At 39.6% G+C, this 21,923-nt stretch overlaps 1 protein-coding gene across 1 annotated transcript in view; it reads right to left on the bottom strand.

The window, feature by feature from the left end:
• Positions 1–21,923, bottom strand: part of JAZF1 (JAZF zinc finger 1) — a 192,037-nt gene that overhangs the window by 29,901 nt on the left and 140,213 nt on the right. The window contains exon 3 of the mRNA XM_074150941.1: positions 173–369. Within this exon, the coding sequence (XP_074007042.1) occupies positions 173–369 (197 nt within the window). The remainder of the gene's footprint in view (positions 1–172; positions 370–21,923) is intronic.

The following is a 21,923-nucleotide window of genomic DNA, read 5'->3' as shown; positions in this document are numbered from 1 at the left end:
CCCAAACACATTTTAGAGATTGAAAAACAAATGCAAATAAAAGAGCCCAAAGCTCTTTTGTTTTATTTACAGGGGTTCTTCTTCCCAATGTCTCAGTATTTCTATTGTTTTCCAAATGCCATGTAGCAAAATTACTAGTTTATTTGGGATAAACCAAACAGTAGGTGCTTACCTGTAGGAGTACTACTGCGAAATGAAGAGGAGGGCGTGATTGGAGGGGTAACTGGAGGAGTAAGGCTTCCACTGCTGTGGCGAGGTGGAGTAGATACATTCCCACGGGACACTGTGCTTGACAAAGTCAAAGAGAGTTTCGGCTGAATCTTTTTCTTCAAAGACTCCTGCTCACGTCGAGCTGCATCAGTCATAAATCTAGAACAAGGACAATGATAAGGATGAGAGGCATGAAACACTCTCCACAACTAAGCTTAAGGTAAAGCTAAAGTAAGTATTTTTCACCCTCAGTGATCAAATGGAGCTTCAGACCCAGCCACGACAAGTTCCTCTGCAACACACAGATTTCAAGAATATAAACTTCTCCATCAACAGCTTTATTCCAGTGTTTAACATCTGGGCCATTTGCTTCTGATTTCAACAGAACTTACATTAGACATTTGCATCATGTGCAAACACACAAGCTTTTTTTCAACTCCAACCAGAGATGAGCATTGCACACAGTATTATAATAATTATACTCAATCCTTACAATAACTACACTCAATCCTTCTGTGAAAAAGTAGCTGAGTAGCTATAACAGAGAAAAATGTTAGGGCAAATGTATTGAATCCAAAGGTTAAAGGGATAGTATGAATTAGATTGCGTAGATACATCATTTTCAACTTAGGATAATCACATGCTTTTTCTAAAGGTTTTAGACAATGTTGCCTGACATAAAAGATGTTCAATTATCAAACTGGAGCTCCCAACTCTTGAAAACCTAATGAGGTCCCTCTGTAGAGCTTTGGTACGTGCTGCTGAAGGCCTAATGGAACCAGAGGTTCATCTCTGTGGGATGCCGAGAGGGAATTCCACCAGCACGACACAAGGTGTGTACTGCTAGTGCAGTAATTCCAGCAGTGCAACTGTTTGCATAGGATCTCTCACCTGGAATGAAAATAAGCTTTTTTCACTTTTATTCTGATTCCTTCCAAAAAAGAACAACTGAAGTGAAAAAGATCACTTTTATTCCAAGTGCCTACACAGAGTTACACCAGAGCATCTGATACTGCATTATGCTGACATTCAAAGCATCACTGCTGGCACCTGTATTAACCCTCACTTGAAAGGACTGGGGTTCCCCCACCACAGGATCTCTGCAACTCAGATTTCATGCACTTAGCATTCAAGCAATATTTTAATCCTTTGTCTTTCCCCTCCACTGCATAAAGAGCCATCTTGAAGGATTCCTAAGAAGACAGGCTAAAGTAAATCCCCTTGTCCATACAGTCCTCTGTTCTTCATGCTACAGCACAAATTACACCTGTCAGTGAATAAAACAATATGCACTAGCACACGATACAGAACAAGAAGTTAAGTTACACTCAGACATTTGTCTGACCAGAGTAAACCAGGTTTTCGCCAAGACACAAGCTTTACATAATGAGCTCTTGCAACCTTGGCAAACCATGAAGGGCGCATTCAGAGAGGTGAGAAGGCGATGCAGCCAGTACACTGACCTTGCCTCGGAGCCAGCTGTCACCCAGAAACTTACATTTGCAATCCAGTAAGGAAACAGAATGACAAAAATTACCAGCCATTATTTGTACTGGACGAACTAAGGGTGACCCGGCTTTCTTTCGATAGTCACACTCTCTTCCGAGGAGCCCAGGAAAGACAACAAGGCAGACCAGGGGATAGAAGAGGCCACAGAGAACAAGTCTGTGGAGGAAATAATGAAAATGCTGAGTTGTTGTATTGGGTGTAGGTGACAAGGTCTGGGTAGCAGAGGGGGCTGCAGAGCGAGAAGAGGTCAGGGTCTGCCTTGTGCCAACAGCAGACCCTGAGGAGGCAGAGGGAATACTGCCACACCAGTCATCTGGTTCACAGTCTATATCTTCTGTATCCAGTCTATATCCTGATCCTATATGAAGGATCAGGCCACAGGCTGGCTGGACAAACTGACTCTGCAGACCGCAGTACCACAACAATTGCACTGAACAGGACCACATTGGTCACATTGGGCCTCAAAGCAATACAGTGTATCTGCCACAGCATCTGCAATATGGTGCTGCAGGACAGTCCCGTTTCTTCTCTGGGCTTCAACCAACAGTTTGAATTAATGTGAATCCCTACATTTGTTTAGGCTCCATAGAAACCCAACATTTTGTGACTGCTCGCAACACAGGGGCTGTTTAGGTGGGAGCTGGGCAGATTGTACTGGCTGTGAGTCCAGACCTGACTGCACTTACGGAGAGATCCCTGAAAAAACTCAGCTCTTGTGAACTGTATGGGATGCAGAGAGAAGGGGAAGTGAGAAAGAAAAAAATGGGGGTTTAAGCATCTGTGTGAAATATGAAAGAAAAATTTGGCCTAAATATAAAAAAACAAATTCCTTTTCAAAAGACATTTGTGTACTTTCACATAGCCTCAAAACACTGTGGCATAAAATTTCAAGTATCATTAGAGCAATAAATGCATCCTGTCCATCCATACCATGAAGGCATTAATAAGTGGATCTTTGCCATGATACATACTATCAACATACAATCCCCAGACATTAATAAAAAGGTATGTGGCATGACAGCTTATCTTCCTTGAACAGAAACAATACATCATGTCAAAACCAGATATGGCATTTTTATGAAGTTAATATTTAAAAAGCAGATATCCATAGTAACAATTCAGCTTTACATTCTCTTCTCTAAACAAGGGTGCAGATATTGCTAACAGAACAGTCCCCAAATAGAAATCTAAATTTCATTAAAGTAGTAAAATAAAATGGGCATTCAGCACACATTTGCTTTCCTCTAACTAGGAAACGGCTAATTCACAAATTTTTGAATTTGTACTATGATGTATGCTTGCTTCTGGATGGTGAGCCTTATTCCTTAAGAAAATGTTATGGCAACATTATAAATCCTTGAAAACTTGGAAGATAACTTCACGTGTGAGATACTAAAAGCAGCAGCATAAGCACTGCTATTTAACAAACTCAGCCACAAATAACAATGTTAAAATAATATTGAGGTATAACCAGTCTGGTTGAAGACCACAAAAATCAGGAAAATTTGAAGTTATAGCTGAAACTTATCCCTGTCCTGTTAACTTGCTCCCATTTGGGCTAAGCATGTTGGGTATATTCCGACCCGTCATTTGTTGTCTACACTGTGAACCTGAGAGAAAAGGAAGGCAGTCTGTTGTGAAGTTCAGCTCCTGAGATCTCAAGTATGCAGTTACCCTTTTCAGATCCAGATAGCCCCACACACATTTGCTGGAGCACTGGCAGTGCTATGGTTTTGAAAAGGAAACTTTTCTAAATGGATTAAAATAAAACATTTTTCAGTATTTTAATTGAAATGCAGTATTATACTTGTGCCTAAGTATGGTGGTATTAAAGTTTACAATATACGCATTCTAATGATGGGTATAGAATGACATTTCTAACTAAGGCTTTAATTTTCATGTTGAAAGTACATTATGGTTGCAACATCAAGTGCTCAGAAATGAAACATGCTGGAATTAAGGTTGAATACTGGTCTCTAAATTACATGACTGCATACAATTTTCCCTGCCTCATTTAAATGCACAAGATGTGTGGGAAACAGAAAATGAACTGTAACTAACAAAGGCTGCTGTAAGACCACTTAGGTTAAATCCCATCTTCTCGCTTAATAATCTCTCTCACCATCTTCAGATCCATCTCCTTGCTGAGCAAATCTACCTCTGCTATTTCCAACTCTTAAGTCCATACCTCTGCCCCTCTAATTCCACCCCTGTGCAGATTTTAGTCCTCTTCCCTGTTGCATAGGATTGTGTTTACACCTCATAAGCCTCTCTCCCAAAACCAATATACCGTGTAGGTGCAGTGGAATAAGGAGTCATTCAGTTCCCAGCCATTCATTGACCTTGTTTTGACAAGCATGAGGTTTCTGTGCTTTCTTGCAGATGGTTCATAACGTCAGGGAGGAGCCTGTTCCTTAGAAAGAAATCTCTTCTATCCCCATTTTTTCTTTCCTCGCCCTTTCACCTTCCTAATAATTCAACTCCCTGCTCCAAAACACGTAGGTGCAATGATTTCTGAATCAAGTGCTTGCAGCAACTTTAATAAACATGAGCAAAATATAGTATTTCCCCCTCCTCTCATTCCCTGGAATGGTTCAAGTATTTTTATTGAAACTTTCCCAAGAAATTCAGCCTGAAGGAGACACCCAGCATGGAAAATTTCAGCCCAAACAGCTGAATGTTGGCAACATAATAAGCAACTGAAACAATCTTATAATGGAAAGTGTTGCACAACCTTCCATATAGGTGGCAATATAATACAAACAGCGTTAGCTGTTGTTACCAACATAAAAAGTCACAAAAAAAGAAAAAAGCAGAGGCAATGTTAAAATTTAAAAAGCCTTTTCAAATCAAGCCTTTGCAACATTTGTAAGTCTCGTCACCCCCAAAAGCTTTGGAATCAAGAATGAACAGAAGCAGGACACACTCTCACAGAAATTTTCTTGAGCTATGAGCGTGTACTGACTATTTCAGGATCATGCCCCAGTATGACTCACATGATGATGTCAGAGTTACTTTATCATAAAACTCTTCCTACACACAATAGACCGTTTTGGAGCTCTGGACTCAAACACCCAGACTGGGGTAAGGGTAGTTATAAAAGTGAGTTGCGAGTAAACTGAAAATTTTTACTTGAGATCTCACTTGAAAGGGAAAAAACCAAACAAGTTCCCCTTCAGAACATACCTTCTTAATAATGGTCATAAGAGCATGAGGTGCCCTTTCCTCCTCTTCCTCACTGTTACAGCTTGCTGATGCGGGAAGTTACCCCTGCTTGGACCAGATCTCTTCCTAGGTCCACAGAGAGTTACACAGACAGTGAGAAAGGTGCATCGCAGCTACCTTGTGGGATCCAAATATTAATTTGCTACATTTGTTTTTTTCATGATCTAGTCTCTAAAACATACGCAAACAGAGGAGATGATGCAATCACAAGTCTATCGTTCTCCAGTTACTGCATAAACAGACTAGAGAGAAGAGCGGGATTATTCTGAGCTTGCAAAACAAGCAGATTATACTGAGGAGATGCTCAAGCCCAGGACTGCTCCACAACATTGTCCAGTTGCACACCAGTTTAAAAAACAATGAGAGCACTACCTGACAACAACATACATACCCTGCCCTGTGTCTCACCACTGACGAGCTGCACTAAACCACAACGGGAAAAGGCAGCAGAACAGAATTAGTTCTGACCTTTTCTCATTATCACACAGAAAATGATGGAAAAACACTGATAGCAACATTCAGCTCATTCACGTTTGCCTAATTTGGCTAACCTGTACTGGGAAAAGCCCGTCACCTTTCCCAGAACATGAGAAGCCATTCTACTGAGTTTCCACCACTTCTATTTCAGCAGACTGTTCCTTAGCGCAACCTTGGTCAACTTCAAGACTGATTGTGAAGAAGAGAAAAAAAAGTCCATGGTGCTTCATAGCAGATTTGTGCTACCTTCTGGTTGTATTATATTTAAATCAGAAGTGGTCAAACTTACTTGATAGATGAGGCACTCACTAGCTTAACCACACACTGAAAGCCCCACATTAATTCTTCTGCTACTCTTCACACCTATCAGAGCAAGGTGCTGGTTGTATCTCCTTTTCCCCTCAATCATTTCCCACTTTTGTCTCAAGATGTTTATGCAATACTTTGTCAGTGCTGTACCTAGAGAAATAAGGAGGTGGGCTCCCAGTCTGCCTCATCACATTAGTAGCATTTAGGGGAAAAAAAAAAAGGCTGGGAAGAAAAGCACCTTTAGTTGCACAGTATTTTAAAACATCAGGAGACCTCTACTTTGAAGAGGGATTAGGAAGATCCACTTCTCAAGGCAGGACCCCATTTCAGTAGGGTGGGACTCTGCAGACCCTGAAATGCACTAGTGAACCCCTTAGACAAGAACTGTCCTTTGCACCCTTTGCTGCCTTTACAAGCAAAGATAAAGCAACGTGATTTGGTTTAGCTAACGCTGGGATGAGGAGACGACTGTTAAGTTGAACTACTATTGGGTTAAGGAGAAATCTGGTGAAATCTAAACGGCAGGAGCTAAGCAGTAGGCTGATCTGTCTCCTGAGAAGGATGAAAGGCTTTTCTCAGTTCAACCTCACAAAACTGGGCCAAAGCAAAGACAGCCAATGTCCCCAGTAATGCCTTGCCACTCTATTTGTGATAATGAGGAAAGAAATATATGAGAAAGTTTCATACCATTCATTAACTCAAATTAGTCGATGAACACCCTTGAGCACTTTCACATACCATTCTTTGTAGTTTGGGGGAAGCAGAAGTATTCTGCAGCTCTGGACAAACCTCTCTTGCTTCACAGAAGCTATCACCCATTTTTTTCTTCAGAGATCTTCCATTACAGTTTTAGCAAAACTCTAAAAAGAAATGTTACTGTGAAAAAGCCCCATTAAGATGCGTGGGTAATCACACACATGCCTCCACACTATTTAGCTTACAGAGTATTTGCATAGTACTAAAGCAAATGATTTGTACAAAATTCCCTTTTGCTTTTTTTTTCTGGTTTCACAAAGAAAATCATAAATGAGGAAAAACCAGCATAAAATCATAATCCCCTCTCAATTATTCCCCCATTCCTATATCACATTTCACAACAAGCCCTAACCAGACCAAACAAATAATTAAAGGGCATTTCTATGTTTCTGGAAAGAACAGTTTCAGCCCAATATATATTGTAGACTCACCACACATCTAAGTTGGACTTCAACATGTACATTCATCTGAGATCAGGTCTTACAAAGGAATTCAGTGTTCATTCTCAGTACCAGTCGTACTCCGACTCATCTACCGAAAGCTTTCTCTATGTCCTAAATAAGGAATATTTATGACAAGCTGATGAGTATCTTAGAGACAGGACAGAATCTGATTTCTTTTTATTATTAGTCTTAGGAATAATTTATTGCTGCTACAATTCTTTCATTTCCACTATTCAACCTGTTTCCTCAAGATGTAAAAGTATTATCACCACAAAATCAGCTATAGTATAATGCACATTTTTTTAATACGTGCATGTTCAACAGAGGTAGTAGAGATTATTAGGATGCACATGTACCTTAAAAAAAAGTTGAAAGCAGACTTTGCATTGCACTTCTGCCTCATCACTGAAAAGACTCGAACACAACATGCAGTCAGTCATATTCATACTGCTGTCAGTAGACTCAAGCCTGCAATCTTAGGAAATCTGTTCAATATGAGCGAGAGTTCAGTGTACTTTAATTGCCTGCTCTTCACACATTCTTAAAAGATACAATAAGACACAATAAAACATCCACCAAGTAGATACTTTGTGCTTCTAGCATGGAAAATTGATTCAGAAGATTGAGTAATTTCATATTTAAACATATGTAAGTGGAGCTAATGGATGGTGATATGCCAAATAATCTATTATCACTCAAACGGAATAAAAATAAAGCAGCAATTGCCTAACCATCCCAAATCATATACTTGCCTACAGTAAAACATGTGTGTTTATTCACAGTTGATCAACACAAGCAGTGTTAAAAGTACTGGAAAGGAATTTAGTATCTCTCTTGATTTCAGGAATATATAGACAAAAACATCAGTGTGAATTACATTTCATATTTAGGTTAAGATAAATTCCCAACACTGGATATAAGCCCTACCTTCCCATTTCATATTTAATATATTACATATTTACCATATACTTAATATATTTATCTTAATATTTTCTGTTTTGGAAAGAGTTCTTCTGTGTTTTTGTTTTTCTCCTCCTTTATTCTGTTAGGGCCATGCTTACACCTACTGTACTATATCTACTTATTTGTACTGTTATCTACTTTTCACAGAGCACCAAAGTAATCTTTAACTTAAAATAAATAAATAAAAAAATTAAATCAGTGTTGTATGTTCCCCCCCACCATAAAAATAGCTGTTTCCTTTTGGTTTTGTTTGTTTTTTAAACAACATAGTATTTTGGCCTTTTCTTTCTTGAATTTGTGTAGGTTGTGCAGCAAATGCAAAATCCAGGACTGCATTTTATTTTATATTTTTTTTAATTGACAGAAAAAATGCACACTGGATGGATAACATTAGAACAGTAATGTACGCAGGACAGATACAGTCTTATTTTAGATATTTCTTTCATAATGAAAATTCATTACTTATCCCTTAGACTCATGACGGGGTCTCAAGGAGAAGCACACATCATCTTTCTGCCGTTGCTAAAATAAACAAGTGACATTTCTATGTTTAAAAGGAACAAAATTAGAGCTCACCGAGATCAACTTAAGACAGCAAGAGTAATTTCCAAAACATTAGAAACATATTGCTCGTTCTCCTCCTTTCTTCTCCCACTACTTCCCCAGTTTCTTCCACTCTATTTTGATGTAAATGAGTGAGTTTCAGAAACAAACTATAACTTCTCCACAACTTCAAAATCCTGTAATTTTCACGGAGTGAGAGGCAACAGTTAAGCAAAAGAGATAATTCAAGGAGGTAATTAGCAGGAAGGTAACCACTGTTCGGCATGATATTGTCACCTCTGTCACAAATAAATAAGAGTTTAAAAAGTTGTGATAACCCTCTCAAGCACATCTGATCAAAGTGCTCGCTATGCTGTGCTCTGCCTCGACATCAACTTATTTCTTATCAAACTAATCCAGTTTTGCCACTGGCAAAAAAGAAACATTTGGATGGTGTAAAACACTTGCAGACTTTCTCGCAGTTGGGACAGATTTTCAAAACACTGCAGCAAACCCCTGCCTTAAGCGTAACACAGCAGTCGTCATTTCAGAAATCCTCCTCCTTGCATTTACTAACAGGTTTATTAGGACATTCATCAGCTTTGGCTTTGCTTACGGCCATTAATGAACGAACCAGTCATCGCCTGCTGCTAACAGCAGATACTTCATGGATTATTGCTTAATTACTTGTTGAATATAACTTCACGAATCCTTACGTTTCAGTTCATATCCTTGTTAATATACAAGGATAATGTAATGTCACACAACCATAAAATGTTAGAGACCAAAATGAGAATCTTAGCAGACTTTAGTAACATGAAATAGAAAGGAGTGTTTGTACATTTGAAGTATTTTTAAAAACACTTAATTTTTAAAATGCACAGTTTTTAAATTTGCGTCACATATACAAAACTCCCAAATTAATTTTTTTAGTATGAAGTTACTATAATGACTAAAGACGGTCTCACATGAAAGAGTACCTATGGTATCTTGTCAGTAATACTCTAACTTAACCTATCAGTTATTCAATTTAAATATATCAAATATTGTTATTTTGCATTTTATGACTTTATTAGACTACTCTGTGCTTTCATATGAATGACGTGCAAAATTCTTAAAGGCACAGTAAAAATTTAACTTTTAGTTTGTGGGAGAAAAGTGCAGGGGAGTTAAACTGTATTTGCCTTTTTATTTGTAGAAATTGTAAACTTTAATACATTTCCAATCTCCTTGGAGAAGATGGAATTATGCTGCTCATAGAATAAAAATAAGGGGTCTGTATCTCCTAAGTTTGACTCGAATCTCAAAATAGTTCTTATGTGGGACTAAGTAGTGTACCAGCCCTGCTCTGGCTCTCTGCACAGGCTCCAGTATTGTCAAATTGCCTAGTTCCAGTAGGACGTTTTACTTTCAGATGTGCTTAACCTAAAATATCGTATTTTTTTCCATTACTGGTCCACCCTCTTTCCTTCTTGAAGAGCTTATTATAACTATTTATGTAAAAACAATTTATTTCAGTCAGCCCTACATAGAAATAGATCTGCGTACGCATGACGCGCTTTTACTGTTGGACTTGGTTTGCTTTTATTGATGCCTCAAGGACTTTTAGCTTTAAGGAGCAGGGAGCTGAAATGTCAGATAATTTATTCCTGTAATGTTCTATTTATGTTGGGGTATTTGTATGTCATTTATACCGAGTTCTTCTGAGAATTCAGGTCAACACCCAAAGACAGATTCATCAAGCAAGAATTTAAAAATACATATTATCACAACGCATTGCTTATTAGCTATAAGGATGTCTAATATCAATCTGCATAAATAAGCCAGTCCTTGGTATTTTACACACTAGCAGTCAAACACATTAACCAACACATTTTTCAGTCTTTCAGAAATGTGTCACATACTGTCTGCAGTGGCTGCTCCAGTAGCATCAATACAATAAGCAATCCAGAATACCCACTCAAGGAAAACATGGTAAAAAAGAAACTGTGGTAATAAGCTGCATAATAAATTAATTCTTAAAACCTATAGATGCTGATTTTTTTTTCAAATACAAAGACACTAAAGTAACTTACACTGCATTCACTGTTTGATTTTATTTTTAAAGAAACACTAAATCTGTTTGGGAGAACACTGATACAGAGTATGATCCTCCCATTGAAAAAGAGCATTCAGCTCAAAAGATGCTCTCCCAAGCTTAAAATGTAAGTGAAGATTTAGATGGAAAAGCATTTTTAAAAACTGATTTATAAATCTGTATTCAGAGGACTGGGTGGGGTAAAGCTTATAATGGAAAATTGCAGCAATCTTAACATTAGGAATGTGAAATGTCTGGTCTTAATAAACCAAATTTTCAGGCATCATAAGTTGTTTGGAAGGACGATAGCAACTTACAAACAAATCAGCCCCACTAAAACGGCAAATTGAACATTCCCAGTCCTTCAGACTGCTGCAACGAGTCACACATCCATAAAAAAAGGATACAAAAGATTCCTCCTAAAAGGCAAGAAAGTTCAGGTGAAGGTAAACAAGGGAAAGTGGAGAAGGAAGAAGATAACCATCATACGTGTTTTTGCTCTTCCACACAAAAGAACGAACTCTCTTTTCTGTAATTATGCGCTATTTTAAAAACATACCTTTCTACACTTTAAGCTGATTTGCCTGGAGGAACAAATGACTGACAAAGTTCACAGTTCATTATGTAATCACTGTATTAGTATTAGGGAAAAAAAAAAAAAAGTACCTAAGAATCAAGAATAACTCCCGAGGTCCCATTACTCAGCTATGAGGTGTAAAAGCAGAACACTGATTTGCATTTTGAAATTTTGTCCCTGTTAGTCTCAGGGTGTTCGACTGTACCAGACCCAGGCACATACGTGAGAGCAGTAAATCCCCCCAGTTTCGCCCAGTCTAACAGAAACCATTCCCTCGCGCCCCTCGCCGGCAGCCACCCTCCCACCTCCAGCTCGCAGTGATCTGATGAAGCCAGTGAAACCCCGCCAGGATGCGGAAGAAAAGGACTGACATCTGAATAACTAACAATGCGCTGCCTCTCAGGCAGACAGCAGGGAAGTTCCTTCAGCGCTGTTTGATCTGCTTCGCCGGCGTTATTGCAGAAAGGCGGTTTTTCATTAGGTAAGGAAAAAAAAACCACCAACCCGAAGCTGAGATGCAGCCTGCTAAGTGAGATTACAAATGCACCCCAACACAATGATTGAAGAGAAAATAGATGGTGTAATACAGAAAGGCCTAAGACTTGCAAGTGGAAAAAAAGCATAAATGACTATTTTAATTAATTTCCTAATGTAAAACACAGCTGTAGTAATGTTGGCAAATATCACCTGCCTGTTTTAAGTTTGTTAAATGAAATCATGCTCTTTAATTGGGTCTTAATGTACAAAAGTATGTTTTATTTACTTTTTATTACAATATCAGTATTTTGACTTTCAGTTTGCTTGTGCAAAAGCTTTATAAATTACTTGAATCACTTAAATCTGAATACTATAATCTGCAGTTACAATGTACCAGTTTGAGTTTCAACAATTAAATGCCTTTTTTGTGGACTCCCGCTGCTATGTGAACTAGCTGTAGGCTATTAAAATAATGAGTCCGGACTGAGTCATCTGATCTCAGCCTTGGTGCAAAGCCTGAGGAAAAGGACTTAGCCCACAATTCCTAGTCTGTTTACCAGACTAAGACCAGACTGTTGGAAGCATTATCCCCGCGCTCCCTTCCCCCGCCACCGCCCGCTGCCGACTGCGCTTTGGGCCGGGGGAAACGCGGTGTCACAGAGCCCTCTGCAGGCGGGTGAAGCGGCGCCGCCTCACCGGCGGCCCGCCCGCCTCACCGCCACCGCCCGCCCGCCTCACCGCCACCGCCCGCCCGCCGGTCCACCTCATAACCTCCCTCCCGCCTCACAGCCACGGGCCTGCCTCACCACCGTCCGCCTCACCTCACGGCCCACCACCGCCCCCAAAACGTGCCGCCTACTCACTCCCCCATCGTTAAGAGTCGCCTTTTCCAGAAGGATCCAGGAAGTACCTGTCACGGGAAGGCGGGAAGCCCGCGTCAACAGCATCTACCGGGAGACGTGAGGAAAGGGGACTTGGTGGCCTAGGGGACCCTGACAGGCCCCCTTGTGCCATGGCTCCTAACCACCATCAGCTCGCACGCCACAAAAACACCACGGTAGATTTGGACACCCCACGGATGCTTTAGCTGTATTTGGCCTCATGCAACTCTAAATGTGAAACTGTGTCAGTAACAGTAATGAGGAACAAAACCTAGCGTCTGCACCTACCTCAGCATCAGAAACATCACCATCAGCCCCGTCACAAAGGGAACAGCAAAACGTCCGACCTCTCCCATCCTCTACATGAATCCAAATGCACCGGCATTCAACTTTTTATTTTCAACACCACAAAATACGTCTCCCTACAATGTCAGTGTATAAAATACATACACACACACGGCACGTGCACACGGCGCTGCCTAAAGCGGTACTGACCCCAGCTCAAACTCCAGCTGGTATCCAGGGCTGCTATATTCTACATTATTTTACAGCTGGTTTGTGTGCCAAAACATATAATTTATCTACTTCCTTGATCTTTCCACAGTTTTTGATGCTGTCCGAATACGTAATGGGAAGATAATTAAACGGAGAACTTTCTCTAACAAATCTCCACAGCTTTTTTGGTAGATTTACCATCATCATTTCCACTTACCACACTTCTGGAAAAGATCAGAGCTCTACCTTTTACACTTCTTTATGCTCAAATCCCATTTATATATATTACCAATCCATACTTTCATTTCTGCCTTGTTCTCCAACAACTTTGCTACACCCAAGTGATGTGGACACTCTTATGCATTATTAACATCAATCCACCACTCGTCTTGACTCGGGATCCTTTGGAGCTCAGCCCTCTTCGTTTCACACCTCTGCTCCAGTTCAGGTCTTCTGCCTTGATGAAGAATCCATGTCCTGAATTTAAGTAGCCTTATACTGTTGCTTGTATATGTTCATATATATCTTTCTATATATGCACCCATACACATATATACACATACACACTCTATTATATGCATAAACATGAATTATATGTATGTATGTATATTAAACATCTGCATAATCTTTTTCCATTCTAGTAGCCAAGTAAAATCACTGCTTTTGAGGGCCAAAATAATTAAATCATGAAGTTTAAAACAATAGGTGCCAAGATAATATGGCTTTTGGAGAGCTCTTACTCATGCAGCACATACCTAACAGGATTCAGCACACACAACAGACTGACCAATTTGTGTGATTCCTGATGGTTCTCTAAGGTAGGTCCCGATGAAGGAATCTGTTTTGAGAAGTGGACCACAGCATTTATATAAAGAAGGAAAATGTTCTAACACCTGTAGGTTTAGATTTTTTTTAAAACATAGTTTAAACTCTAGAGAAATTTGCAAATATATTTTGAGAGCATCTTTAAAGCTCACAAACCAGAAAGTAAGAAAAGAGAAATTTAACCACTACTCAAATTTTGAAATACCCTAATAAACTGTCATCAGGTCTGACATGATTTTTTCATTTCTGAGGTTGTCAATAATGGACATGATTTTTTTCATTTCTGAGGTTGTCAATAATGAGACATGATCCCATGCATGCAAAACATTCCCCTGCATCCCCTTCTGCTTCCAGAAAGGCTGGCAGAGGGAACGTGGCTGAGAAAATTTCAGAAAGAACTACTCTATCTCCATTCTTCAGTCAGTGCCTAAGCCGTTATGCCACGGTATCTTCCAATACATATTTAAATTCCTGTTTTATTTCAGCTACCTGCAAAAAGCTAGTCTAATAAAATACTTTAAATGCAAATTTCTGCTCATCCTATGTAAATCCTAAACCACACCAACATCCTTTGTGCAAACATTAGCCACATTTAATAGCTGACCCAACCAACTACAGAGACTTGAAACCTCTGGCCCTCTCAGCCAGCACAGTAGTTCCCACAAGTGTATGCTTAGTGGTTCCTTGATGGTCTACAAAATGATATTAAACAGCAGTTTATTAGAAGCCAGAGGGTAAAACTTGGTGCATTATGGTCTGAGGAAACATTGTGTGTTGATTCTGGTCTGCTGAACTGCTACACTGGAGAACCACTGTCCTGGTCACAAGGCACAGGGCCAGGATTTGCTTCTGCTTCTGCCCCGAGCATCATACATGAACCTACACGAGGGTATTCACCCAAACCCCTGGCCCGGGCCAAGCGTCTCCTCGGCGAGGGGCATCCTCTCACTGCTGCCCCTAATGCTTTTCCTTTATCACTCAACATCTATGGTAAAAAAACGTTAACACTTTAGTACAGTGCAGTGGCAAAAAACACTTGCAAATTTTTAAACAAGAGCTTTTAATCTGCAAATAATTTAATCCAAGGCTTCAAATATGTTTGAGCTGTTTCTAAGGCCAGCTCCTTAAAATTAATTCTTTTTTCCATTTCTGTATTTATCAATTAAAAAAATTCTAAAGGCTCTCCTATTAATAAGATGAAGGTAGAGATTAGATCATGGTTCAGAATGGATTTAAAACCTATTTTTCTATAGAAACGATGAAATGCAATGACAATAAATATTTCACAATTTTTCTTGGAGCTGAAACTCTAAAAGACAGTTCTAATCAGTCTTCCACAAGTAGAGGGGGACAAAGAAACATTTCAAAGAAAAGGAAGGATATTTTTTTTTAACACCCACAAACGAAAAAGTTGTGTGATGAACCGTCTTCCCTTAATCATTATCTTTTTCCTTCAATGCTAGTGTCCTTTTGTCTGTCCAAACTAATTTTATAAAACAGTTTTTCATCCATGCAAGCTGATTTTTACTTGAACTGCCACTTCTTTATAATAAATTCTCAGCATCACTAAACAATATAGAAACAGTAGTTTGCCACAAATTTTACTCAAGAACTTTTAAAGCTACTGGGATTTTCTGGATCACTTGGGCAGGTCTGCCCCTTGACAGAGACCCCTTTCTATAAAGGGAAGAATCTGAAATTGCCTTTATAGTATTTTCCTATGTGAGCTGTATGTGAATGCTCACATATAATCAGAATAATTAAACTCTTCTCTACCCCCATAATAAATCATGTCTATCGTGCTCCATAATTGAGAGGAAAGAATAACAAAATCCTAAATGCAGGGCCCATACCCTTTTTAAAAGGGAAGGCTCATAAAGGCCTAAATTTTTTTTAAAGGCAAAATATGAATTTAATAAAAATATGAATTTTAATCACAACTATGAAAATAAGAGTAATAGGAAGTATTAATTTAAATTAAAAAAACTGTTCTGACATTGATTTTGGTATTGTCTCAAAGCCCTAGTTGTCCCTCGAAAACAAACAGATTCAGAGAATTTTTCAATAGCTGTGGAGTAATTACTGCAAAGCTGTCAAAGACTTGACCCTACTTTGATAACCCTAAATGAAATTTTCAGAATAAATGTATCAGAATTAAGCTGAATATTGCTGAACTTTCTCCTGAGATGGAGTGTTCTTTACCCTAGCGACATCAAAAGACTAAATAGATGTAATATTTTTATTTGCTTTTGCTGCAAATTATTCTAGAGCACTGTAGTCTACCAAAATAGACTGGTTCATCCTGGAGAAGAGAAGGCTCTGGGGAGACCTTCTAGCAGCCTTCCAATATCTGAAGGGAGCTTACAGGAGAGCCAGAGAGGGACTCTTTGTCAGGAAGTGTAGTGACAGGACAAGGGGTAATGGTTTTAAATTGGAAGAGGGGAGATTTAGACTAGCTATTAGGAGGAAATTCTTTACTGTGAGGGTGGTGAAGCACTGGAACAGGTTGCCCAGGGAAGTTGTGGATGCCCCATCCCTGGAAGTGTTTAAGGCCAGGCTGGATGGGGCTTTGAGCAACCTGGTCTAGTGGAGGTGTCCCTGCCCATGGCAGGGGGGTTGGAACTCAATGATCTTTAAGGTCCCTTCCAACTCTAACCATTCTATGATTCTATGAAAATGAAAAGTAAAAAAAAAAAAAAAAAAAAAAAAAAGGAAACGTGTATTTGCAGTTAGAATTGTGACACTTAGCACCAAAAGTTAACACTCCCCCTCCCCCGAGTTAACTTGCCTCTTGGATAATAAACTTCACAGTGATACAGGCTGATCTCTTTTCGGGGCGACATAACAGCAACTTGCTGGAGCTGCTCAGCACCACTTTTATCCTCATCTCCCACTGACACTGGAGTAATTGAAAACACTCGCATGAGGTGCTCAGCAACTTGCAAAATCCATTACAAACACCACCAAGCTTAAGCGCTGCTCCAATCCTGCACGCAGTGGAATGAAACCATCGGGGTCACCGCAGCACTGGAGTGGGAGCCAAGGTAAGTAGAGTAAGATGGGAGTGCCACCACAGAAGGACTCGATACTGGGGGTGTTCATATTCTTGTCAGCAGGAACTTAACAGCACATTGCAACCTGATGGAACAAGACGCTGCAAAGGTGAATTAATATGTGGAGAACTGGGCAGGACAGAGAAATTAGGAACAGTTAAGGTGGGTGTTTCACTTACAATAGTCCTATGGTAACAGAAAAGAAGGGTTGGTTAGAACTCGACTACTGCCATGGAAGCTCAGTGTTAAGAAATAAACAGGTAAAATGACACGCTCATTCCAAACATGTCCCTCATGTCCCTAAATCATCAAGATTAGTAAGACATTGCCCAATACTGTAGTTAAGAACAACAGCGTGTCTATGTGCACCTGTGAACTCACTGAGAAAACTCACTCTAGATCATGATCATTCGACTCTCTCAGTAACTTCCCAACTGGAGGGGAGCATCACCCTCGCTTAGTCTGATGTCGCATTGCACAGCTGGGGAAGCGTTTCAGTGCTCCATGTGCCCTGGCGTTCCGGGCTGCCAAGAACGGGAGCTGTGTAAGAGCTGGCAGAGTTCTTGGGGTTGAAGTCCCAGCAACATCTCCAGACTGTTCCCTCGTCCTCCCAGGGGTATTGCTGCCAAGTCTTATGGGCCAGAGGGTAATTTCAACAACACCGATGCTTTCCTCCTTCAGAATATGGAAGAGCACTGGTGATGAGGATTAAGAGAGAATAAAATTTGAATATCTTCAGCATAGTGGAGGAAAACCACACTGCAATGTCATGATTTAATGGCAGAAACATGAACACAAGAAGCATAAAATTTAAAGCAAACTCTGACAGAAAATAACCAAAACCCCTGAGCATTAACCCTCCTGTCCCCCAACCCACAGGACTGATGTAGGAGTGGAGGAGGGGAGCTACTCAGGGTAATATTGGCAGCGATGAGCAGACAAGAGCTAATGGAAGAAACAGAACAGTTCAATCAGCCATGACATCAGGCTATCAAAAACAATCTGGTCATTATCACATTAAAAATCCATTCATGTAAACAAAACAAAAATAGAGATGAGAACAGAAGCTCAAGACTCACTTTACCAATGGATTAATGAGTATCATTCGCTGATAACACTCTAAAAAACAATCTATGCAAGCTAAACATTATTATTCATATTCTTCGCTTTACTACTGAGAAAACTGCCTCTCTGCCAAAATCTGGTTCTAAACCAGATAGACATCTGATTTCCTTTCCAAGAGTTGATGCAGTGGTTGACTTGTCTTCTTAAGCCTTTGGCTACCACAGCAAGTTAGAAACTGGAAAATAACTCTTCATAATTTTTACCCATTAAAAAAGGAGTCTTCTCCAGAGCACACAAACACCACAACAGCCACAGAACAAAGCCTGAAATTTTATTTTAGATGAGCATCTTAAAAAGCTCTTAACTTTTCAAAGAATAACTTAATGATTCATTCACAGTAGATCATAAACATACATAAAGGCCCGCACATTTAAATAAACAGAGGGATAACATTGTCTAATGGACGGGAGTTGAACTTCAAATTAAAAAAAACCTGATGCCTAGTTAACAATAAGGAAAATTTACCAAGGGAAACAAAGTTTGTCATTTGGCTTCAAACCAATATTGGATGTTTTTATAAAATGTGTGCTCTACTTCAAATCACAAGTTACAGAGCGTGGGCTATACTCACTTAGGCTGCAAAAGAGGACAACTCCTTTCCAGAAGTGGTGATGGGACTTCCTTGCCTGTGTTATGCCTAAAGTAAGGCCAGGTAACCATAAGGATCCATCCTGTCCTATCAAAAGCTTTGCAAACCTTGATACAGATAATTGATGAGGGACCTATTCACAGCTTTTAATTGTGAATATCTCTGCAGAGGCATGTGAGAGCGCTACTATTTCATGAGATAAGCAGGAAACCACTGCTGTGTAGTTGGGAAGTACCTCCTTCCATTAGCTACTGAGATCAAGTTCATCTTTCCAAGTCACCACCAACGCATCTCCATGCAATACACATAAAGCTCCTAATCTGCCTCTCCAGTCCAGTGTACTTCACTCATCTAATCTTGCTGGTTTACTCCACTTCACTGATACTGCCCTTGATGCTGGGAGAAGGGCTTGATTTGGCTAGGCTCAACTATCTCCTTGAGAAGCATCTTTCTCCTCCATTGATTATGGAGGAAGGCATTCAGCCTTCCCCGGGGAGCCTAATCCCTAGTTTCTGTGAACACCTTCTCTATGTCAACTACCAGATACTGATCAAGAAGGTACCACCAACCAGATCAGCAATCTTTCATTTTACCCTTGACGTTAGCAGGGTTCTTTCCCACGTTTTTTATTAAAACTTGAATTAATTTGCCAGGGAAATCACACAGAAGAGGTAAGGTAGAAAAGAGAAACCTGAACTTCCCAAATAATTTTTCAGGTAAAGCATACATAAGACAAGCAGCAGCTGTCACCTCTCTTAAGAGTCACCACTCTTTAGAGTTGGCCTCTAAAGTATATGTTGCTTGAATACAGCTTATCCCATGAGGCCACATGTAAAAACTACCTTTCTACTATCAAATACCTAGGAAAAAGTGCTTATATAACTGTAAAAGATGAGGCCACATGTTTGCACTTTGGGCAAACTTCAGAGAGCTTCCTCTGGCACAGAAGACATACAGTAAGAGTTTTCATTCCAAAATGCTAAATTACAGACCATAAAAGATGCATCAATACTACAGTTGTCTTCACATAGTGGTTCTCCTCTGTTGTCATCATAAGACCCTGTAGTCATCATAAGAACTTAATTTAACAGGTAAACAAAAGAGATGTTTTGATGTACAAAACCTTGCCTTTTAAGCAACATGAAGAATAATTGGTTCTGTGGTGGTTTTGTTTCACTTTTTTTTTTTTAAATTGAAAACTTGGCGACAATCAAGACAGTCAGCACAAAGAACCATAAAGATTTAGCTCTCTGCATGGCTTATTTATTTCCACTTTGGAATAAAGTGCTTTCAATATTCTGGCTATTTCACCACTGTTGTTCTTGGTTTTGCAATTCTTAGTCAAGGAAACGAACATCACTAAGAAACTAGTAACTACATGTGGGAATAAACAGCTGAATCAGAACGTCCTTTCCCCATTCCTCTATCATCATCATCCAGGAACTGACGAAAGAGCCCACAACTGGTTTCTCTGTTGGGATAATCATCACCTCTGGGTTCATAAGATACTATCTCACTGCCTTCTTGAAAAAAACCCAAAACATTAAATAATTAAAACCAGGACATGTAGGACTCTGATGAGAGAAGGGTGCAGGGGTGAAAAAGGATTAGTTTGAAATTAAGCTGAATCTAGGAGATTCTGAGTTTCTCCTCACATACACCAGTGAATCAGGGGCACACAGCGTGTGAGACAGCACTGCAGTTCAGAGAAAGAAGCAACTAACTTCATATCTGCTGAAGGAAACCCGTCTTGATATTTCAAACAAAACTAGTATCTATTTGATTTCCTTACAAGGCAAAACTGCAATACAAGAAAGCATCTAAATCTCTTTCCTAACCATTGAACTCAACTGGGGAATGCCCTCCAACACGGCAGTGGAAGGCAACACCGCATTAAAACAAGCAACCCCAACCAACCTCTGGGGATGACTTGCCCACTATTTAATTATTATTTTTTTCAGTAATAACCCATTCAGTTAAGTTTTTGGGTGTGGCTGCCAGCCCCACATACACACTTGGGTACTTCTATATTGCCTTCATAAAACCAGATGCAGTTTCCTCATTTATTTATACAGTTCTATGTTTCCTCTGGCTCCTCAGTAGCGCACTTCTGATCTAGAAACCCACCACTGTTCCATTCTAGAAGCCAAGACGACAAAGTCTACACCAAACAACTCACCACCTTCAATGGCAACAAACTTACTGCCCAAATAACAAGCTCTTTTCAGAAATTCCTTGGCCTTCAAGTCACAACTTGCATTGTATGAACAGTTTCTGCAGTGCTTAAAATCATGCATTTTATTGCATGGTCACAGCAGATTCTGAAAAGAGTAATTTGATTTCTCTTCCTAATGTTAATGGGATTATTTATATATTTAACAGTTAAATAGCTTTTCTTCAGGTCTTTCCCAAGTTTAAGGCTATCTGTTTTCACTTAAGGAACAGTCTTCTGCCAATATTTTTTGGTACATTTGCAACTGCTGAACAATGAAGTGAAAATATAATTGCTAACGTGGCTTAGGTCTAGAATAAACACACGATTAATAATATTTTATTTAGTTTTAGCTATATTTTTCTTAACCTTTATAGGAATCTTGAATCATGGCATATTAATGAATTTTATTAGATTTAACAAGTTGTAGAAGATGTCTTTTATCAACCTAACTCCAACTTTATTACTGACAATCCTTTGCAATTTACAGTCTAATGAGAAATAAAACATAATTCTAACAGGGGCTGCTCTTAGTACATTTTAGCCTAATCCACTACAACCCATTTTATTTGGCTCTTAAGTATTGAGCTTCCCGTCTAGAACCCCTCTGCTATTTACACGCAAAAGACCACACTAGCAACGGATTTCTGCAAAGAATGCAAGGGGACTCTTGTTCTACTTTTACCCTTTCAGGACTTGATTATTCTCATCTGTTATAAATTGCATCTGGAACTAGGCAACAGTATATCCATTTTCAAGTCCAAAGTTCCTTCTCCACTTGTTCATGTGGTCCTCCACTTAACCCAGAGCATGGCAGGGCTCTCACCACTGCCCAGGTAATTAAGCTGGCTAAACCAAACATTTAAAAAAACAAAAACAAAACCAAAAAATACTTATTTTTAAAGATTCCCAGGCTACTTCTAGGGAAAAGAAGGGAAAAGAAGTTTTACAGGACAAGTTATGCATTCCTCATGTAAACTCCCTCAGGCACTGCATATGGGGAAGCAACACAGAAAAGGTAAGGGCATAGCCTCAGGCTGTCTCTGTCCTCCCCATTTTCATCTCTCAAGCACATCTTATAACCACGTAATGACCCCTCAGCTCTCAGACAGTCCAAGTAGCCTTTGTGCAGTTTCAGGGGTAAATCTGAAAAACAACAGATCAAACCAAGCTACTT

Source organism: Numenius arquata, chromosome 7 (genome assembly GCF_964106895.1).
Source record: "Numenius arquata chromosome 7, bNumArq3.hap1.1, whole genome shotgun sequence".
NCBI lineage: Eukaryota > Metazoa > Chordata > Aves > Charadriiformes > Scolopacidae > Numenius > Numenius arquata.
Note: the sequence above shows the minus strand (reverse complement) of the source record. Positions and strands in the feature narration are given on the sequence as shown.